Source organism: Stomoxys calcitrans, chromosome 5, assembly GCF_963082655.1.
Source record: "Stomoxys calcitrans chromosome 5, idStoCalc2.1, whole genome shotgun sequence".
Lineage (NCBI taxonomy): Eukaryota > Metazoa > Arthropoda > Insecta > Diptera > Muscidae > Stomoxys > Stomoxys calcitrans.
Window position 1 is genome coordinate 119560077 of NC_081556.1, and position 23986 is coordinate 119584062.

The 23986-nt window shown below is 39.3% G+C and overlaps 1 protein-coding gene across 1 annotated transcript in view; it reads left to right on the forward strand.

Annotated features, from left to right (window-relative positions):
- Positions 1–23986, forward strand: part of LOC106085340 (uncharacterized) — a 244517-nt gene that overhangs the window by 214771 nt on the left and 5760 nt on the right. The window contains exons 12-23 of the mRNA XM_059370221.1: positions 1274–2803; positions 2865–2986; positions 3061–3166; positions 3235–3344; positions 7481–7600; positions 7668–7789; positions 16027–16094; positions 16162–16537; positions 16895–17312; positions 18859–18933; positions 19682–19709; positions 19832–19945. Coding sequence (XP_059226204.1) covers positions 1274–2803; positions 2865–2986; positions 3061–3166; positions 3235–3344; positions 7481–7600; positions 7668–7789; positions 16027–16094; positions 16162–16537; positions 16895–17312; positions 18859–18933; positions 19682–19709; positions 19832–19945 — 3189 coding nt within the window. The remainder of the gene's footprint in view (positions 1–1273; positions 2804–2864; positions 2987–3060; positions 3167–3234; positions 3345–7480; positions 7601–7667; positions 7790–16026; positions 16095–16161; positions 16538–16894; positions 17313–18858; positions 18934–19681; positions 19710–19831; positions 19946–23986) is intronic.

Here is a 23986-nt window from a genome sequence, read left to right on the forward strand (position 1 = left end):
AAGGATTCCTTCACCATAAATTCCGTAATTATAAACCTACGATCAACGTCTTTATTCCAAGATTCTGGTGTCTCCGTGAGTCCCGTCGCTCTCAAGAGGCTCAAGAAGTATAATCGGGAGATCGGTTTATATGGGAGCAATATCAGGTTTTAAACCGATTCGGACTGTAGTTGGCACGTATGTTAGAAGTCATAGAAAAAACAATACATTCCATGGTTTTGACTAGAAAGGACGTAAGGCTTATTGGTCTGTAGGCCTTTGCCTTGCCTCCTGCCAAGCTTTCGGAGTTTATGCAAATCCTAGACACGCTGTGAAAATAGATGTTGTTGTTGTTGTTGTTGTAGCAGTGTATTGTACACTGAGGCGGCAGCCCTTACCGATGAAGTACTCCATCGGGTCAATTCGATACGTACAACCGGCTGCCATGGGATGAAGTGAAAATAGTGGCCAGTTGAGGCGCCAGATAGTCGGCCTCCTTTTGGCGTAATGCCGAAAATATTCCACCAGGTCCGGGTGACTTAAATGGTTTGAAGCTTCTCAAGGCTTCCTTGAATATAAATTCCGTTATGATAAGCCTTCAATCAACCTCATTATTCCAAGATTTCGGTGTCTATTTCCAGCCGCTCTGGAAATATTATTGTATTCCTTGAGCCGTGTGTAATACATATTCCAATATCTTTCCGCTTTTTTACGACGCGCTCTGTTATAAAGTCTGCGGACCTCTTTCCCAATATTGCGAATCTCCCCGATCATCTAGGGCTTTTTCCTGGGCTGACTTCCTTTCTCGAAGAGGACAACTAACTTCGAAAGACTCCACCAGTGCAGTCGTAATCCTGTTGACATTGTCTTCAATGTCATCTATGCATGGACAATCTAAACTATCTTGTCCAAGTCTTCTTCTGAGTAGTCTTCCGAATTTTGGCCAGTTGGTTTTCAACTTATTACTGAAGCTTATCGAATTCGGCACTGGCCATGCTATTCTAAATCTAATGTAGCGATGTTCTGAGACGGAATGCTCCATGGAGACCCTCCATTCCCCAACCTCATCGATTATATTTTCCGAACATTTTGTCACATCTAAAACCTTCCCCAATATTAAGTGTTATTAGGTCATTGGTATTCAAGATTTTTGCCAGGGCTTGGCCTTGGCTTGGTGGAAGTTTAACTGGATGATCTCAATCAAGTTCATTAAAAAAAGTTTTAGTATTTTTAATTATTTATAGATTGCTATTTTCTATTTTACCAAATACATTCTTTCTTTCTTTGCCTCTAGATGTCTTCGAACAACGAGATGAAAACTTCCACTAATAATAATAATAATAATAATAATAACAATAGCAACATCATAACTGATAACAACAACAGGAACAATCAATTAGAGGACTTCAACAATTGTACTATTAATAAGAATAATAATCCAACAGGTTGTGCAGCATCATCCGAAGCTTCCAATTGTAACAATTCCATGTCGATTCAAAACCCCAGCTCCTCTAACCAAAATCCGACAACAACAAACAACGTGAACAATGATAATTTACACAATAACAATAATAACAACAACAACAACAACAACAACATGGCCAATCCTGGCTCAATTGGTTTTGAGGCTATTGAAACTGATCAGCAGCATGGCATAGAACAGCCGGTTCAGCATCAACAGACGAACTCTACAGAATTGCATGATACCCTGGGTTTCTTTAATGAGACCCTGGATTTGTCGCATGAGGATATACAAAGGACTCTCATAGCCAATATGCCCAATGAAAACACCTTGTTGACCTCTTTGGATTTCATGAATTCCAATGGTGGACATCATTCCAATGATGGCGTTGGGGCCAGCCCTCTTGCCGCGTCGGTGCAGTGTGAGGCAGATCAATTGTCGGCAGGGGCCGAGGCCGATGATGAAGACACCGATGATGTGTTTGCCCATTTGGATGCATTTGATATGCTGGTGGAATTTCCTGAACTGGATTTGGATGACAAACAGGCCTTATCGAATACCGCCTTGGAGCAGGCAGCAGCTGGAGTCACCGCTCATCACAATGACGCCGGCTTAGAGAGTTGTCATCCCCATATGCACAACAATCTTTCGCTGTATGAGAGCAGTGTGTCCACACATGATTCCGATGGAGCTTGCGACAAAAAGTTCTTGAAAATCTGTGACTATAGCCCTGATTGGTCATATCCCGAAGGTGGGGTAAAGGTTTTAGTGGCTGGGCCCTGGACAATCGATTGCCATTACACTGTGTTGTTTGACTCACAGCCCGTGCCAACGGTATTAGTGCAGGAAGGTGTCTTGCGCTGCTATTGTCCTGCCCATGAGGTGGGCTATGCCACCATGCAAGTATCGCTGGATGGCTTTGTCATATCAGACTCCGTTATGTTCGAATATAAAATGTCGGCATGTCAAGAGGCTCCCTTCGATGCCAACACCAATGATTGTTTATATAAATTTTCATTATTCAATCGCTTATCGACCATAGAAGAAACGATGCAGGCAAAAGGCCAAAGCTTAGAAGTCCTGCCGGCATCTCAGCAAATTTTTTCCTTGCAAGGCAATTTGGAGGATAAATTGGTCAGCTACTGTCATCAGTTAACGAAAATGCAATGGCAAAATCATGCCACAAATGGTGCTGGCTGGACCACAGGCTACAAGGGTATGACCCTATTGCACTTGGCAGCAGCCTTGGGCTACAACAAGTTGGTGTGTGCTCTCCTGACATGGCGCACCGAAAATCCCCATATCATATTGGAAACAGAGATAGATGCATTCAGTCAAGATGCTCATGGCTACACGCCATTGGTAAGTGGACGACTGGGGAAAACTTCCAACATTGAATTCATCGCTTCATTTCTTCTTATAGACCTGGGCTTGCTCTCGTGGCCATTTGGAGACAGTCACGTTGCTGTACAAATGGAATCAAAATGCTTTAAAGATTAAAAATCATGCTCAACAGACACCCCTGGATGTGGCCCATGTCAAAGGGTTTGTATATCGGATATCATTAAAATTTATTTTTATATCTTTTAATTTCTTATCGTTGCATCTCTGGTTTTTAGTTATAAGCTGGTGGTATCTGAACTTTATCGCCTGGAACACGAACGCAAAAAGAAACAAAGCAGAGGGTCCCTGAGCAGTTTGTCCATAAACCTAAATAAATATTCGGTAAGTGGTCTTTTGTGATTGCTAAAACACAAATCTAACTAACGTCACTTTACTTTGACCTATTTCAGCTAAGCAACGATGATGGTGATGATAACCCTTCATTCACAGTATTTGATACTTCTGATCCCTCCCAGCGTAGCCATGATGGTGTATTTTTAAGACCAGTCGCAGTGAGCAGGTAAATATTGTTATACAAACATTTAAACAGATTTAGATATTATTGGGTTACCCAAAAAGTAATTGCGGATTTTTTAAAAGAAAGTAAATGCATTTTTAATAAAACTTAGAATGAACTTTAATCCAATATACTTTTTTTACACTTTTTTTCTAAAGCAAGCTAAAAGTAACAGCTGATAACTGACAGAAGAAAGAATGCAATTACAGAGTCACAAGCTGTGAAAAAATTTGTCAACGCCGACTATATGAAAAATCCGCAATTACTTTTTGGGCAACCCAATATATCCCCATTAAATTCTTTATTATGGGTAGTACATCTTATATATAACAAGTAAAAGCGTGTTAAGTTCGGCCAGGTCGAATCTTGGGAAGCCACCACCATGAATTCTGCTAAAATATGGGAGCTTTATCTGTTTATAGACCGAATTGGACCGTAATCGGCACAGTTCTGCCATGTCATAACAGAACACTGCACGCAAAATTTCAGCCAAATCGGATAAAAACCGCCGCTCGGGAGATCGGTTTATTTGGGAGCTATAGATCGATTTCAACCGTACTTAAAACAGTTGTTGGAAGTCATAACAGAAAACTATGTGCAAAATTTTAGCAAAATCGGATAAAAATAGCGAGTTCCAAGGGCTGAAAAAATCAATTCAGGAGATCGGTTTATGTGGGAGCTATATCAGGTTCTATACCGATTTGGACCGCTATTGGCACAGTAGATGGAAGTCTTAACAGAACACTATGTGCAAAATTTCAACCAAATCGGACAAAAAGTACGGCTTCCAAGCGCACAAATAGTCAAATCGAGAGATCGGTTTATATGGGAGCTATATCAGCTTATAGATCGATTTCAGCAGTACTTAGCATAGTTGTTGAAAATCATAACAGAACACCATATGCAAAATTTCAGCCAAATCGGATGAAAGTTGCGGCTTGCAGGCGCTCAAGAAATCAAATTGGGAGATCGGTTTACATGGAAGCTATATCCAAAACTGAACCGATATGGCCAATTTGCAATCTCCAACGACCTACATCAATAGTAACTATCTGTGCAAAATGTCAATCGGCTAGCTTTACGCGTTCGACCGTGATTTCGACAGACGGACGGAGGGACATGGCTGGATCGACTCAGAATGTCGAGACGATCTAGAATATATATACTTAATGGGGTTCTAGGTCAATATTTCGAGATGTTACAAAAGGAATGACTAGATTAGTGTACCCCCTCCTATGGTGGTGGGTATAAAAATAAATTTGTGTTTGTTTATTTGTGTGTTTCTTATGGACTAAAAAACGGCTTAACCGGTTTCTTGAAATTTTGACAGACGATGCATAATGATCCTGTGGTGAAAATAGGGTACCACATTCTTTGATATCTGAAGGGGGGGGCAGACCCTCCCACCTACCCTAATTTTCGCAAACGCCAGATCTCGGAGATGGGTGGTGCGATTAAGCGAAATTTTGTCTGCTCTCCTATAGTAACTTCAAAACAAAAATTTGGTATCTAAATTTTCTATCGGGTACCTTGGAGGCCACCCGACCCACAAGACCGTACCAAATATATATTTAGACCAATCACGACAATATGGGACTCAAATGAAAGGTATTTAAGATTAGAAAACGTATCTGATATCAAATTGTCGAACCAAGTATTTGGGGGACATATTTATCGACCATTTGCGAGTAGAATACGAATCTATCCAAATGTGGGACCAAGTTTCTGGGGATCCACTCTTGCCCAAAAACTCCCCAAACAGAACTTGCTTACTGCCCATGGCAATATGGGGCTTAAATAAAAGGTATTTGAATGTAGAATACGAATCTGATATCCAAATGCGAGGCAAGTGGTTGGGGGGCCGCCTCTCCCCAAAAACATCCCCCAAAGAGGACAAATTAATGGCCATAGCAGCATGGGGCTCAAATGAAAGGTCTTTGGAGGTAAAGCACGAATCATATATCAACATTCGGGATCAACTGCTTATAGGACGTCCCATCACCATAACAACCCCCAAATAGGACGTATTTGCTCACCAAGACAATTTGGGTCTTCAAGACAATGGAGCTCGATATTCAAAGATTTTAAGGCTTCCAGGCTTCAGTAGTGGGATCACTCTGCCTATCTTTCAAACACCGGTTACTATAAGAGTGTTCAAAGACTGGTTGAGGACTAAACTCCTGGTGAATCCATATTCTTCAACATCAGTGTAGATATTCCGTCGGGGCCCTACGCCTTAAACGACTTGGTGCTACGGATGACATTTGTAACTTCGTTCACTGTATATTGTGATGCCTGACCATCGGCTCGGAAACCACGACGAATGGCTCTCCTAACTGCCTTGTCACTCTCGGGATGCACAATAAATTGACGGTTTAACAACCTGGCGCATCTCTTCGAGTCAGTCACAGTTACGTCGCCAAACGGGACTGAGCTCCTTTCATTATTTCTACCGTGGTCGAGAGTGACTTAACAGTAGACCACAGCTTGCCTACACCGGTACCTATGTTACATTACTCCAAGTGTTTCACAAATTCCGCTTATGTTTATTGACTACCCTGTTTATTTTTAGATTCAGCTCGCTGATTTTGGGGTTAGTGGGGTCTGTGCAACGAATTCTATCACGCTCGTCTGCGAGTACCACTGTCTGCGCCGGAAAATTTGGTCACACTTGGGGTAATCGACCGGCTGATATAAAGCGAGTGGCTGCTGCGTTAATGATGTCTCGCAATTTCCTCTCCGCAACTAGCACATTTGAGTACTAAAGCGGCAATTGGTGTATTCTCTGAAGCCGTTCCAATCGGCCTTCTTCTGATGGATAGACGTCCATCGCTATGAAATCGGGTAATCGGTTGATGGTGAGAATTATGAGGAAGTGGTCTAATCCCAATGAAATGACGGCTTGCAAGGATACGTTACTTAGGAGATCAGGGGATACAATGTAAATGTCTGACGAGGAATTGCAGCACATCCTTGTAATCCTAGTGGGGGCATCCACATTCACCTTACACAACGTGGAGCCTTCAATCTGCTCTGCCAAAGCTAAGCTCCGCTGGTCGTTACCTAAAAGATAATGCTATGGAATGTAATGCGCATTAAAGTCTTCTAGAACCAGATGCTTATGGCCAGACAGTAGCCCACTTCTGTTGTCGAGCCTGTAAGCTTGGCCAACGTATGTACACTTTGTATAGCTCTATCTCGCCAGTACCGGTCTTGACTGCCATCCCTAAGCACTCCATGTTGGGGTCGCTAGCGCAGGCGAGATGTATCTATATCGCACGGAATGGTGTATAACGAAGGTCAATCCCGCACCTCCATTCTTTAAGCGATCCTTACGTAGCACATTGTATCCGTGACAACTGAGCAATCTGCAAGTGTTGGTCAGCTTTGTCCCCTGGATCGCAGCAACCAATATGTTCTTCCGGCACATAAAATCTACAATCTCGTCGATCTTGCCTCTCAGACCATTGCAATTAAATCACAAAAATGATACACTTCCCGGCATTGGCCTGGTAATATTGGGACTGGGATGCTGCTAGGTCAAAAGGGCACATAGTCCGACCAGATAGTCCGTAATACCAGAGAAATATCGAAAATGTACCCACTCTATGCACTGGTTACACCTCACCAACACCGACCGATGATGAAGCCGGTTCGGGCACACAGAATAGAACCAGGGTTCGGGGAGGCGGTTTTCTTCAATCTAGGTGATCGGATCTTTGAATTTTTGGCTCAGGTCATTGGATCTTTGAGTTTTTGGTAGCTCTCTCAATGCTTGTGACTGATCTTCACTCTCAAATCGACATTTCTGCTTCTTTACGAACCCATTGAGCCAAAAATGAGCCTCGTCTCAAAATAGAAGAAGAGCGCGATGAACTTTTTTAACAGAGCTCGAATTTTGATAATAAAATTCAATAATTTGCAAGCATTGTTCGTTTGTAAGACGACTCATGGTTAAATAATAGACCAAACAGAAGATGTTTGTGAAACAAAACACAAAACGTGCGTGAGTTGTTTAAAGCAGTGTTACCAAAAAGATAATAGCTAAAATATCACCCTTTAAAACATCGATTCTAAGAGTTATAAAATCAAAAAAAAAAAAACTAAAAGAATTTCTTTTCTGTTTTTTTTTCTTACAGTAATCAAAGTCCCCCAAATAGCAGCCGTTTTTCCAAACGATCTTCCATAGATAGCGGTATTAGTATGGATATCAGAAGTAAACCGGTAAAAACCTTCAAGGATCTGACCCGTCTACACAGGTAACCTCGTAACTCGTACATCGTAAGAAGACATGCGATTATAGTTATTGTTTTTGTTACCCAACAGTCTTGATGCACATGACAATTATGGAGGGAGTTCCAATGAATCAGTTTTGGATTCGATTGCAGCTCCCATAAATACAACAAATACTTTGCTCTCACCTTTAAGGAAAATGGATTTTGCCTTATGTAAGTATGATAACGATAAGAAAAACTAAAAGAAGACATTTTTTCCAAACTTTTTCCTACTTTCACTTCGACATTATTCAGACATAAAAATCTTCTACTCATAAGATTTATTTGTTTTAATTTTACACATTGAAGAAACTAATCGATTTTCAATTTATTGCTTAATTTGAATAATTTTATTTTAAATTTCATATTTTCTTATATTTCATTTTATTTTCTTTGTTTAATTAAAAAAAAAAAATTAAATTCCAAATATTTCAAAATTATTATTATTATTATTAATTATTATTGAATTGCACAATTAGGCGAAGTTTCAACTGGTGATGCAAGTCCTTTGCCAGACAAAAGTCACGATGATGACGATACATCAACGATTGATAACGACGATTGTTGCAACGATGTTGTTGCAATGCCCAATAAAAATATCGACGCCGTTGTAGGTCAGTTAACTCTTTCTGTAATTCACTACCTCTCTGTCTTACTGTCAGTTGCTATCACATAAAAATATAAAAAAAAAACAATTTAAATGGATTAAAAAAAAATTCAAAAAAAAAAAATATCAACTCGTATTTGTTTGATAACTTCGTACATACTCGTATCCGTAATTGTACAACATTCTATACATAATGTATTTGCATTAAACTTGATGGCTCCTTTATCTTCCTGTCTAACTGCTACTAACAACAACAATAACAAATACACTTGTTGTCTGTACAATTAATAAAAACAAAAATTAAAAAAAAAACAATAACATTAACAATATCAGCAGCCGCAGCATAACAACAAACTAAAAATATTTGTATAACTCGTTCATAATCATTGTTTAATTTTTGTATATTTATAAATTTTGTGTTAATTTCTGTTGTAACATTCTTTTTTTTGTTGTCATATGTATGTATGTGTGTTTTGAATATCGTGTATTTTGTATGTATAATTTTGTGTATGTGTGCTTAAATTACTTGTTCCATATTAACACCTCCAGACACTAGGATTTAATGTTATTTCCATCATCATCTTTATTCATACTAACATTTATCAGACATTTGTTACTACCATTGTTGTGTGTATGTATTTTGTCATTGTGTTATACATATAGACGTACACATATACACCCAGAGAAATTTTAATACCAAAAGTGATCATTTCAGTACCATATGGTATTGATAGTTGGTTTTAGCACCAGATCGTTATTGGTTTTAGTACCAAGCCGTTATTGATTACTCCACCACCTAATAAACCAAAAAAAAAAACATTGAAAATTATATTAATCTAATTTTATTTTATACCATACCATGCTACAAAAATAGTATATCGCTTGACAAACAGTTTAACAATATAAGTGCCTTTATCTGAATCCCATCTTTATTGGTCTACGAATTTAAGTTAGGATGTAAGGTGTACTCCATTTAAAAAAAAAAAATAAATAATTTCAGTCCGATATTCTCATGATGTCCGATTTAGGGGTATTTTCGGGGGTGAGATGGTCCCCCAGACTCTTGGTCCTGAACAAATATCAGCATCGTGCTCTTCTCCAGCATCGGAGGCCACCGTAGCGCAGAGGTTAGCATGTCCGCCTATGACGCTGAACACCTGGGTTCGAATCCTGGCGAGACCATCAGAAAAACATTTTCAGCGGTGGTTTTCACCTCCTAATGTTGACAACATTTGTGAGGTACTATGTTATGTAAAACTTCTCCCCAAAGAGGTGTTGCACTGCGGCACACCGTTCGGGCTCGGCTATAAAAAGGAGGCCCCTTATTATTGAGCTTAAATTTGAATCGGACTGCACTCATTGATATGTGAGAAGTTTGCCCCTGTTTCTTAGTGGAATGTTCATGGGCAAAATTTGCATTTGCATCCTGTAGTTTACAGGATGAGGCGTCCCCCAAAAACATGGCCCCAAAGTTGGTTATCAAATTAGTTTTCCAATCTTAAATACCTTTCATTTGAGCCACATATTGGCATGTTCGAAATGTTTACCTTTGGGGGGTGTTTTGGGAAAGGGGTGATGCCCAAAATATATATTCCCACATTTGGATATCAAATTCGTATTCTACTCCTAAATACCTTTATTTGAGCCCCATATTGCGATGGTCAGTAAAAAATTGCTGTTTGTGGGGTATTTTAGGAAAGAAGTAGACCCCCCGAAAATTGATCCCGAAAGTGGGTATCAATTCTTTCTCTACCCCCCAATTCCTTTCATTTAAGCTCCACATTGACGGTATGGTCGGTAAATATGCCCGATTTAGGGGTGTTTTGGGGAGTGGGGTGGTCCCCCAAACACTAAGCCCTAAAAATATATCAGCAACGTGCTCTATTCTCATATATTTGAACCCCATATTGCCATTGGCCTCAAAATACTCAAATACCATTCACTTAAACCCCTTATTGAAAAGCCAGCAAATATGTCCGGTTTGGGGTATGGGCCCCAAAAACTATGAATATCGAGCTCCACTGTCTTGAAGACCCAAATTGTCTTGGTGAGCAAATACGTCCTACTTGAGGGTTCTTATGGTGGTGGGACGTGCCCTAGACAGTTGATCCCAAATGTTGATGTAAGATTCATGGTCTACTCCCAAATACCCTTCATTTGAGCTCCATTTTTTCCTTAGTCGGCAAACATGACCGGTTTGGGTTGTGTTTTGTGGGTTGAGGCGGCCACTCAATGATTTGGCTTTAAAAATATTAATCAGATTCGTGTTCTACTCTAAAATACCTCTTATTTGAGCCTCATATTGCAATGGTCAGCAAATACTTCCTATTTGGGTGGTGTTATGGGGGTGGGGTGTCCCCATAGACACTTTTCCGGAACATTAATATCAGATTCGTGCTTTACTTCCAAAGACCTTTCATTTAAGTCTCATATTGCTATGGTCGTAAATTTGTGTTCTTTGGGGTATGTTCTCGGTGATGGGCGGCCCCCAAACACTTGGTCCCACATCTGGATATCAGATACGTATTCTACATTGAAATACCTTTATTGGGGTCTTTTGGGAAAGGGCTTGACCCCCAGAAACATTTTCCCAATTTTGGATATTAGATTCGTATTTTACTCGCAAATACCTTTCATTTGAATCCCATATTGCCATGGTCGGTAAATATGTCAGATTTAGGAGTGTTTTGGGGGTTGGGGTGATGCCCCAAACACTTGGTTTTCAAATCTTAAATCTTAAATTTGAGTCCCATGTTGTCATGATTGACGTTTATATATATTTGGTAGGATTTGAGGTGGGTCGCACAAACCCAATACCAACGCAGCATCGTTTTCCACACAAGAGACTAACATGTTTTTGATGTAATAGAATTTGTACTATTTCCATTTTTATCGCTTCTGAGTATTTGAGCAGATTTTACTTTACTTACTTTACTTTACTTTAATTGGCTATGACAGAATATTTCTTCCACTAGCCGAACGTAGAATAGCGTTCCAAGCGCCTCGATCTTCTGCGCTCATTCTAAAATCTCTGACACCAAGTTTCGAGGTGTCTCCCACAACTTGATCTTTCCATCGGGCTTTTGGTCTTCCCGGTTTGCGTGTACCACCGTATTTGCCTTCAAAAGACTTCTTTGTTGGAGCTTCTTCATCCATTCTGACAACATGACCTAGCCAACGCAGCCGTTGTATTTTGATGCGTGACACTATGCTATCGTCGTCATACAGCTCATACAGCTCGTGGTTCATACGTCGCCTATATTCTCCGTTAACGCAAACTGGTTCATATATTTTACGAAGAATCTTTCTCTCAAATACTCCAAGCACTGCCTCATCTGCTTTCACAAGTACCCATGCTTCAGAACCATATAACAGCACGGGTATTTTCAGTGTCTTGTAAAGTGTAGTCTTCGTCTGTCGAGAGATGGCCTTGTTTCTAAACTGCTTACTTAGTCCAAAGTAGCATCTGTTTGCCAGTATTATTCTTCGCTTTATCTCAAAACTGGTGTCATTCGTTTTGGTTAGGGCGGTGCCGAGGTAGATAAAGTTACTGACTATCTCAAAGTTGTGATTCCCAACTTTCTCCATGTTCTTTATCTGCTCGGTTGTACAAGGCTTTTTGGGAGTGGAGACCATCCATTTCGTCTTATCTCCATTTACTGCCAGACCCATTTTCACTTACTCTCTTTCGATTCTTTCAAAGGCTGCAGTTACTACTTCCGGTGACCGATCTATGATATCGATATCGTCGGCATAGGCAAGTAGCATGTGCTCTCTTGTGATTGGCTGTCTCCTTGTCTGAAACCTCGTTTGGTATTAAATGGTTCGGAGAGATTCTTTCCTATTCTTACTGAGGAACGCGTATCAGCAAGTGTCATCCTGTAGAGTCTTATTAATTTTGCAGGTATACCAAACTCAGACATGGCTTGAAATACCTTTGAACGTAAAGGAGTATCGAAGGCGGCTTTGTAGTCAGCAAAGAGGTGGTAGGTGTTGATTTGTCCTTCTCGGGTCTTTTCCAGAATTTGGCGCAGTGTGAATATCTGGTCTAGGGTGGATTCACCAGGTCTAAAACCGCATTGATAGGGCCCAATTATCTCATTGACTTTAGGTTTTAATCTTTCACACAGTACGCTCGAGAGTATCTTGTATGCGATGGGGAGGAGACTTATTCCTCTGTAGTTGGCACATTCCGTCTTGTCTCCTTTCTTGTGTACGGGACATAGTATGCTGAGGTTCCAATCATCGGGTATGCGTTCTTCTAGCCAGATTACGCAGATAAGCTGATGCATACGCCTTATCAGCGTGTCGCCTCCGGTCTTAAATAGTTCAGCGGGTAACCCGTCGGCTCCTGCTGCCTTGTTGTTCTTTAGTCGGGTTACTGCTACTTGGACCTCATTCTGACTAGGAGGTAAACATTCTATACCATCTTCAGGGATTGGTTCTGCGGTATCCTCTTCGCCGCCAACATCGGACACTAGCAGTTGGGTAAAATGTTCTTTCCATATCCCCAGCTTGTTGTCTGTGTCAGTTACCAGATTTCCTTCTTTGTCTCTGCAGGAGGATGTGCCTGCACGAAAGCCATAGGTTTGGTGTTTAATTCTTTGGTAGAATTTCCGGACTTCATTCTGACTCCTGTACATCTCAATTCGCTCGCACTCACGTCTTTCCATTTCCTTTTTCTTTCTGCGGAATAGACGTTTCTCCTCTCTCCTTTTCTCCCGATACCTCTCCTTCATCTGGCGCGTTGCTACTGATTGCAGGGTTGCTCTATATGCCGCATTCTTGGCTTTAGTAGCATCTCGACACTCTTGGTCGTACCATGGGTTTTTTGGAGGAGGCTTTCGGTACCCAAGTACGGATTTCGCGGCATTTTCCATGGAGTGGGCAATAGTTTGCCACTGCGCCATTATATCATCGGAACAAGGAGTGCTTTCATCAAGCAGTTGGGTCAGTCGAGTGGAGTATGCCGCTGCCATTTGTTGTGTCTGCAGCTTTTCAATGTCCAGCTTCCGTGCAGTGTCAGATCGTACTTTCCTCGTCATGTTCAAACGGGTGCGAACCTTTGCTGCAACAACGGAATGATCCGAATCTATATTCGCTCCACGGATCGATCGTGCATCTAACACGCTGGATGAATGCCTTCCATCTATCACAACGTGATCAATTTGGTTTCTCGTGTTTTGATCGGGCGACAGCCATGTGGCTTTGTGGATATTTTTATGTTGAAATCTGGTGCTACTAACTACCATGTTTTTTGCCGCGGCGAAATCTATCAGCCTCAACCCATTACTGGACGTTATCTCGTGGAGGCTATACTTTCCGACTGTTGGACCAAAAATTTCTTCCTTCCGTATTTTCGCATTAAAATCTCCCAGAACGATTTTAATATCATGGGCGGGGCAGCGGTCATATTCTCTCTCTAGGCGCTCGTAGAAAATATCCATGGTCTGCTCGTCTTTGTCTTCCGTCGGGGCATGGGCACAAATAAGACTGATGTTGAAGAATTTGGCATTTATGCGGATTGTGGGTAGCCTCTCATCCACCGGAGTTAAGCTGGAGACTAGGTGTTTCAGTCTTCGACTAACCACAAATCCGCAGCCAAATTCATGCCTCGTGTTATGGCAGCTATAGTATAGTTCGTCACCGTTTGGTGTTGTAGTGACGCCATTCCCAGTCCATCGTACTTCCTGTAAGGCGGTTATGTCTGCTTTGTACTTCTCTAATACATCCGCCAGCGAGTATACTGCACCTTCTCTATAAAGAGTGCGGACATTCCAGGTGCAGATCCGCAAATAATGGTCCTTTTTTCGTTTGCGTGGGTCGTCAACGTTGGGGGTCCGTTTTTACTATTCCTTTGTTTTTCATAGTAGTTCTATGTTTTCCGGGGGTGGGTTACTGGCCCAGCGCCCCAACCTCATGGGTTTGTGGGATTGCATGTATCCCTCGTTGTGGCGAGCCGCTTGCTCCAAGATCCGACGCTCGCCGCCAGCCGCCCCTAACCTGGGAATAGACGCTGATGTTGGCCATTGGTTATTTGAAGGCGCCAATAACTCGCCTTGTCATCTCGAGTATCATTGGCACTCAGTATTTAGCTAAGAGCCAGTGCCACCTGACTCCTCACTGAGACTCTCCTCTCGAAAATCGCTGACTGTCCGCGGCCGCATTTGCAGCTACTCTGCATAAAAACGGAGCTTTCCACCATCCGCAACCTGTGGACGAGCCCGGTAGCTTTCAGCTTAGCTTCCCGTGATAACGATGGGCACCACACAAGTCGGAGTTAAAAGTTCCAGCCTGTGTGGTGCTCATAGTCATCCCGTATCGGCCGGGATTTGAGCAGATTTTACGCACTCAAATTGTATTAAAACAGTTCGAAATGGTGCCACGCGGCAACACCATGCCCCCGCAGAACTAAAGAATGACCCAAGTGTTAGGAGCGCACTCACGCAGTCTCATGGCAATCTTTGTTGCCATATACCCAACATATAGGTGCAAAGGCAAAAGATCGAGAATGGTAATCGGCGCCTCTCTTGCGGCATTTATCCCCAGAGATTAGCACTGCCGCGGTGCCTAGTACCTACTCGATCATCCTGCGCACAGTTGTCTAGGGCTTTGTGCCACACCTGATAACCATAGGTGAGAATTGACCGAACGACCGCCGTAAACACCAGTGCACCGTCTCCGGCCTCAGTCCCTCCTTGCGAAGTTCCTTGGTCACAATCTTCTTTATTGTTTGTAAGATTTTCGGGGAATGTGTATTTCATAGTATAAAAATACATAGTCGGAGACTGGCGAAATTAGAAAATTGGGTAGGTGGAGATTAATTCTTGCTGGAGATATCAACCCACTTTGGTGGAGCCCATGGTTCACCATGTTGGGCTTCGCGAGGGATAACTTTACCTATTTCCAGACATTGCGAACAATTAGAATGTCAAAGGACAGATTAGAGACATTAAAAAAATTTCGAGAAATGGGATATGAATTTCATGAACATTTATTGGGTTGACCAAAAAGTAATTACAGATTTTTTAAAAGAAAGTAAATGCATTTTTAATGAAACTTAGAATGAACTTTAATCAAATATACTTTTTTACACTTTTTTTCTAAAGCAAGCTAAAAGTAACAGCTGATAACTGACAGAAGAAAGAATGCAATTACAGAGTCACAATCTGTGAAAAAATTTGTCAACGCCGACTATTTGAAAAATCCGCAATTACTTTTTGGGCAACCCAATATTTTTTTTTGTGAAAAATATGTTTTTTATGATAAATATACAAAAAGTGTCGCTTTAAAGCTTTGTTTAAAAACAAAACAATTCCTCAAGAGAGCGCGAAAAGTACAATTTTGTTGAACTTTATCTTAATAACTCTTCAAGCCCGTTTGTTATATAGTTGTATTTACAATTGTTTGAATAAATTATGTGTTTTAAGTATTGAAACTGCTTTTATATACAAAGTATCATTAATTATTAATAAAAAAAATGGTATACTCCTAGTTAGTTGATTGCGCCAATATATGAGGAAGAGCTTGTTGTACATACAAATTACATTCATAAAAATTATTTTCAATACATAGTTCATATATACATACAATCATGAAAATTATTTTCTAACGTTTCAATGTAGTTTTCATGTTCGCTCTTTTTCTGTCTAAGTGTATCTGCTACTACCACTACTACTACCTCTACAACTACTACTACTTCTTCTAACTTCGGTGTTGACTTGCTTAAATCCATGTTTAAATCAATAACCAATAAATCTTATGGCATAATTGGAATGTTCTTTGCGTTTTTCAATTTTTACAGGGGATTCAGATGCCAAAGTTTTAACTCTAGCTGAACATATCATAGCTGCTATGCCAGAGCGCATAAAGGTATTGTTTTTCAAAGGAAAATTTGTTATATTTTTCTATAAATTGTTTTTTTTTATTTCATTTTCAGAATGAGGCTGATGAAATGATGGTTTTGGGTAGTCCCATGACAGAGCCCTTAAATTCCGAGTCATCGGGTTTAAATGACAGTTTTATGGATCCCCTTTTGGATTCCCTGCCCAATGCCCATTTCGATAATGAATTTAATTTTGATTTTAACGATCACACATATCGTTACCATGAAGTCAGTACCCCCTGTTCTAGTCTAAGTCCGGCCAGTTCAGGCCCATTACAGTCACCGGCCAGTTACTCCATACTGGGTCATGATCCCTCAGTTAGTTCACCTAGTCCGCCACCATCTACCAAACAGCTGACGGAATTTCTACATGCCTCCAGTAATTCCCAATATCCATTTGAAGCAGATTTTTCCAAATTAACTTTGACCGGTAAGTTGATACTTTGTATAATAAAATACCGAAACATTTAAATATTTGCTTGTAATAATCTTCAGTATTGTTATATAGCGAGCGTCAAAATAAAGTGTACAAATGCATTTGGGTCAAAATAGTCTTTATTCCAGCCTTTAAATTAAACATGCCGTTATACCATTTATTTTGACCCTCACTGTATAAATTATCGTACGCTATCAATGTTTAAATTAAATTCTTAAAATTTCGAATATTGGGCACTTGCAGTTTTAAAAAATTTCTTATTACTGTAGCATTGTATACAGCTATTACAAATATTTTAATTTCTTGTATTTTTTTTCTACCACAAAAATTTCTTTTTTTTCTAATTTCCAGATACCGAACAACGAGAACTATATGAGGCTGCAAAATGCATACAAAAAGCCTATCGCTCTTACAAGGGCCGTCAAAAATTGGAGGAACAAAATAAGGAACGCACCGCCGCCATTGTTATCCAAAACTACTATAGACGCTATAAACAATTTGCCTATTATCGCCAAATGACCAATGCCGCTTTAGTTATACAACATGGCTATCGTTCATATTGTCGAAATAAACGTTTCAAAAAATCTCAAAACACCTCCATAATGACTCCAGGTGGCTCGGTGTTGCATAACACCGATAGCCAGGATAGCACCAATTCTCAATGCTTGTCGAGCTTTTTTGATAATTTTGCCAAACAGGAACAGAACAACGACAGTTCACCGCAATCCTGTACAACGCCAAAGGAAACAAGTCCTTCGGGTCCATTAAAGTAAGTTGTTTTATCTATCATGAATATTTTTATAAAAAAAGAAAATCAATCAATTTTTATAAAAAAAAAGAAAAACAATCACCATACGGTAGCGGCTATATTCATACTATCATTCGAAACATTCATTTCCGACAAATTAAATTTCTAAAAACGTGAAAAAATATGGAATATAAAAATTTCTTATTCTAGAAGCAGATTTTCGGAGATTCTTAGTTTTTGACGTTGGCTCTGCCACGCTTCTTTGAGATAACGGAGGCAAAGTCATCAAAGCAATTCCTACTATAGACATAGTGGGAGTGTTCCATGTGTGCCGCTATAAATAATTCGTTTAGTACTCAAAGATCTCTTGCCATAGACAAGTAATTCAGTAGTGGGTCTGTGGATGTACCTTGAGTATCCAGGGACTGAGATTTGCCTGACCTTAACAAGATCTATAAAGGCCGATCACGAAATTCGTGAGGTAGTTAGGTATAAACGCGAGAATATCGACTGTAAACACCTGGGCATCGAAGCTATAGCAAACAGAAAAGTAAAGTCAGAAACAGTCTTAGAGTGTAAAAGATAGATTATCTGGCAATGGCAAAATCTGCATCGTTTAGGTGTTGGGCAACAGTGGAGTAATGGAGTTCAAAAGGACGGGTGAATGCGAAACCTCGGTCCGAGTTAAGGGCGTGGGCAATGAATCATCATCATCTTCCCCACATACCCTACACATGCTATTAGTTGCCGCACCGATTTTACATAAGTGAGCTCGTAGTCCTATGTCTCCCGTTATGACGCCAAAAGCTATACTGACCTCCTTCTTACTTCCTTTCAGTAATAGCCTCGTTTTCTCACAATCTGAATCCCCCCATAGGATTTTCACCGTCCTACCGACTGTTTTGCTGTTCCACAGGGTTACATGCGCATTCGTAGCCCACTCCTTTAACTCGGACTGCGTCTACCCGAAAGGCTTCGGGTTAAAGAATCCTGAAGATGTTGGTCTTATGATAGTTGTCCAAACTTAGTTGCAGGGGATAGCTATCTTTGGCCAGTTTTTTTAATTGAACTGGGTCATTCCGGCGCATAGACCCGTTCTTGCAGGAGGTAAAGGCACACAGATGCTTCTTGCTCCTTTTCTCAGTATTGCCATTTCAGGGCAACTTCGAATTGTTCATACGTCTCAGATACTTCGGTGCTTGCATGAGCATTTGTCCTTTCCCTTCTGTCAGTTTTAAGTCGCTTAGAATAGAGAATCTTATCTGGATTGATCTCCTTGCTCGTTGACAGAAATTTGCCTCGAACTTAGAATAAGTTAGGTTAGGTAAGAGTGGCAGTCCTTTACAGACTCACTTAGACAATTTTAGGTTCATTGTGATGCCACAATATCGACAGACCATGGCTTCTGGCGGGAATCGAACACACGACCCCTGAACTGGTAATCCAAGCACGCTACCAACTCGGCTACCGGGGCGAGTATACCTATCATATGGTGAACGGTACATCAATGTTGAAAAGACTCGTACTTAAAATAAATAAAAAATTTTTTGCATTATTTTATTTACAGACGTACTTATTCACAATCTACACAGAATCAAGCTGCCAGAAAAATTCAACAGTTCATGCGACAGTCGCGCATTAAGTGAGTATAACAACTATTATTAATAATTTTAGTAAGATTTAATTTTTTTGTTTTAATTTTTTATACACATATGAAAGTAATATTCACCAATGTACAAAAAAGAATAAAACATTCTTCCTCCCCTTAAATATTTCATCAAAAACAGCTCAAAATTATTCGCATAGAAATTGACCAGATATTACCTACTTCCTATGTGAATTGAATTCACAAATAACTGGTTATTTGAGATTGTCCCTCGCACTATTAGATTTCTTAATTTGACTGTCGAGTGTCTAGACTAATTTGTCCCTACTCTTTATTCAAAGAAATAAAAAACTTAAGAATTTAGATAATATTATGTTAAAACTGTGCAGTGCGCAGTTAATAGAGTCGAAACTACCAAATATTTCGGGTTACTGGAAACCGATTGCTGTCCTTGGTGTATGTCCATAGTGGCATGGGCGGATTAATATCCGCACCCTCTTTCTACCCAACCTACTGGAAACCCGAGAAACTGTGTTTTAATTGTGGATCACAGCAACATTTAATTTTATTTTTATAATTTTTTAACCTCTGATGTTTGTTTTGCATTTATTTCCATTCCATTAAAACTTATTAATGAACCATCGCGTTTCGTTTGATTATGAATTTATTAGACTTTTAAAGCTAATACATTTTGGTTTAGTTCTTCATTGAATTTTTCGGTTTGTCAGTATATTCCATAACCTTTGACTAATCTCTAATTCTAAATCGTACGTTTTATGCCTAGCATTTGGGATGGAAGTTTAACAACACTGGTAAGAAAATTCTCTCAGGGGTTTTTATTAAGAGTGCCTTAGGTTTATTATTTTTCCTTACTACTAAACTTATTAAATAAAATATTCTAAAATCTTTGTTTTTACTTTTTTCTCCCAAACAGACTTCAGAGAGAACGAGCCGAAAAAGAGAAGCTGGTGCACCAACGCAGGGCGGAATACCTTCAAAACTTGCAGTATCAAGGACAACCGGAAATTGTTTGCCCAATCGAAAAGAGGTAAGTATTCATTGCCATTACTTTATTTTCTTCCATACAGTATCAACAAATTTTACTCTTTTACTCTTTACTCTTAATCGGAGTGATATCTCAAATGGGGTAAAATTCTAACGGCTAAAGGTTACAGTGAAGAAAACTAATTTCTATTTGGAGTAAAAAAACATTTTACCGTAAATATTACGAAACGTGTTAGTACCAGCTTGGGATCTAATGATCTACAGAGATGTGATAATAGATTGACACCAGATACTTTAGAATATAGTCTTGCTCATGACTATATTCAAAAGCTGTTTTCTCTGTAACAAGAAAGTGTGGTCGTGTGAGCGTATGGTCGCATCGAGGCTACCAATGTGGTATATAGTCCCTGTAGGAAATGTTAATAGTAAATCTATACTGACTTTGTCACCAGAACTACAGACAAATTGTACCCAAGCCCATGCTTTTTTGCTATAAACATTTTATATGAGCTTGTCATTCAGAAGTCAGTAGTGACATTGTCATTAGGGTAATTCCCTAATAACTAACTATTGACAATGTATATATTTTTGCGGGATATATGGAGTTTTGTCAATAGTATGTCAGTAGAGACAATACATAGACATGTTTAATAATTTAGTTCGTAATTTTCGAATTTTTCACTCAATTTCAAAACTTACATATTGGTCAGCTTATGTCACTAATTAGCATCACTTGTTTAATTTGTAATTTTTTTTCGTAAAGATTTTTATTTTCAACAAAACAATTGAGAAAACGATTAAAAAATGAAATAAATTGTAGTTTGTCATCTATCAATAAAGACAATGCAGACAATTTGGTGACAATGTTACATACATAGTAGACAAAAGTGTTGACTTGGGGACACTTAACCCCAGACTTCCTACAGGGGTATTATAACTTAGTGTATTCCTTGTAACACCCAGAGTGATCGATAGGTACTTGATCGACTAAAAATCATGTCCGTCTACTTGCTCATGTTAATTGTAACCGAAAAACATATCGCAATGTTTATCCAAACATCTACAAAATTGAAAATTTGTACGATATACTCGGCTTGTAACGGCATGTTGTATATACCTGAGGGATGAAGAGCACAAGGTAAATGTTCGTTCCAAAGTAAGGAAAATAGTACTAAACAAAAGAGAATGATATTCGCCCTATTAGTTTGTCATCCTTTATTCTAAAGACTCCAGAGAGATTAATAGAAACACATATTAGGGGAAAAAATCCTTGAAATCGCCTATCCTAGTAACAGCATGCATATAGCAAGGGCAAGTCAACTGAAACAGCCCTTCACGATCTTGTCGGCTACATCGAAGGCTCACAATGCAAGCAATTCTTAACATTGAGAGTGCTTTCAATAATGTAAAACCGACGTCAACGAGGGTTCCGGAGGTGGGTTAGCTGAAGGACACCTCAAGGATTTGTACTGTCTCCCCTACTTTGGAATATATCCATGAACAATATATTATTGTCTCAGCAAGAAAAAAATATAAAAGTAGTCGCGTATGAAGATGACATGGCTGTTGCGGTTAAGGGAACTTTCCGGGCACTCTTACAGATAAACTTCAAAAAGCTCTACGTACAACGGCGAAGTGAGCTACCAAAATTGAAGTTGTTATTTTCATCAGGAGATACAAGTTAATCACAGTGGCACCTGTCTGCTTGTGAGGAAAGAATGTTGCATTTACTCGAATAATAGTTGGGTGTTTTGTTGGACAGGAAATTTAATTTCAAATCAAACGTTGGAAAGGCAACCATTGCTCTACACAACTGTAAGAAAGCCATTGGTAAACGTTAGGGGTTAAAACCACATGCCATATACTGGGTGTATACTCCAGTTGTCAGACCTGTATTGCTATATGGTTTTGTGGTCTGATGGACGGCGCTTCAAAAGTCCAACTACTTTTCAATACATAGCCGGATCCAAAGGATGCCTTGTTTGTACATCACAGACACATTGAGGACGACACCATCTGATGCACTGAACTTAATGCTACATCTAATGCCTCAGGATAAAGAGGCTAGACCAATTCTTCCGACTATGCGAGTAAAACTTACGCCCTCCAGTGGCTCAGAGTGTCAAATTGGTGATCGATTTATATAGCAGCTATATTAGGTTATCAACCGATTTAGACCATACTTGTTAAAAGCTATACCAAAACGACCTATTCTAAATTACAACCAAATTGGCACAGTTGTTGGAAGTCGTACCAAAAAACCATGTGCAAAATTTCAGCCAAATCGCATAACAATTGCGCTTTCTAAAAGCTCAAGAAATCTTATCTGGTGATCGGTTTATATGGGTTATGGACTGATTTAGACCATACTTGGACAGTTTTTAAAAGCTATTCTTCAACGATATGTGCAAATTTGAACCAAATCGGATAAGAATTTCGCCCTTTAGAAGCTCAAGAAGTCTAATCAGAAGATCTGTTAATATGGATCTGGAGAAGTCTAATCGGGAGATCGGTTTATATGGCGGCTATATCAGGCTATGAACCGATTTCAACCATACTAAGCACAGTTGTTAGAACCATACTAAGCACAGTTGTTAAAACACCACGTGGAAAAGTTAGCCAAATGGATAACAATTGCGCCCTATAGAGAGGCTCAAGAAGTCAAGACCCAAGATCGATTTATTTAGCAGCTATATCAAAACGGATTTGGCGCATTTACAATCCCAACCGACCTACACTAATAAGAACTATTTGTGCACAATTTCAAGCGCCTAGCTTTACTCCTTCGAAACTCTACATGCTTTCGACAGGCGGGCGGACGAACCGACAGACGGACGAACATGGCTAGATTGACTTAAAATGTCATGACGATCGAAAATATATAAACTTATGAGGTCTTAGACGCATATTTCGAGGTGTTACAAACGGATTGGCGAAATTAGTACAGCCCCATCCTATGGTGGAGGGTATAAAAAGTTTATGGAAAGTATACATTCAGTGGTAATTGCAAATATATACTGAGACACACATTTACATTTGTATTTTATTTTTTCTTCTAACATTCCCTTCAGAATTAAGCAGCAGTCATTTTCAGTAAACAACGGACTTTTCAGCAGTAAGCCCGCTACTCTGAAATTGCAGCACTACTGTTGTAATAGCAGAACTACTGCTACAATAGCACCAAAATTAACTAATATTCAGCAGACAGTGTTTGCTATTTTCAGCAACATTTTTTCTATGAGTGGAGTAATATTATCTTGTAATAAACTATGCTTTTGATCCACAGTGCTTATATATTCAGTTCACTGATATTATTATACAAATCAGAATAGTCGATGTTGTTGAAATCACTTTAAGAAATATGATCAATCTCCTTCTGGATGTGAGCATTCTATATAAAAAGGCATTTAAACCGATCAGGTTAGCTAAACGTTGGAAACTATAGGGCTTTCTTTCATCGCCAGTTACTGTGGCATCATAATGAACTAAAATGTTTAAGTGAATCTGATTAATGACTGTCACTATAACCTAAACTAACATTTTACATTATTTATAGTAAAGTTCTGTATCATTTTCAATTTCAGTGATGCAACGTTACTCAACAACAACAATGACTCAAACATCACAGAGCTTGTCAATAATGACATAACCAACAACAACAATCATCAATGAAATGGAAATTATATAAACTATTAGTGTAAATTATAATATGCCCTTAATAATCTTAGATGAAAACAAAACAAAAAAATAACTAAAACCTAAAAGAAAAAAAGAACAGAAAAACGCAAACCTATGAAAGAAACTGAAATGTTTAAAATCTTTCAAAATAATTCTGTTACACACTTAAAAACTTAAACAAAGTCCAAAATTATCTCCCCTTTTCCCTTCATCCTCTAACTTCCAACTAAATGAACACACACACAGACACACAACCAGTTGTTTTTAGCAAAATGAATTTTCAGAATTTTACTGAGATCTTTTAAAAAAGCTTTACTTCAATGAGTGAAACTATTACTAATTATAATTATTATTATATAAAAATACTATTAAAACTATATATATATTATTAAATATTTAAACAAAT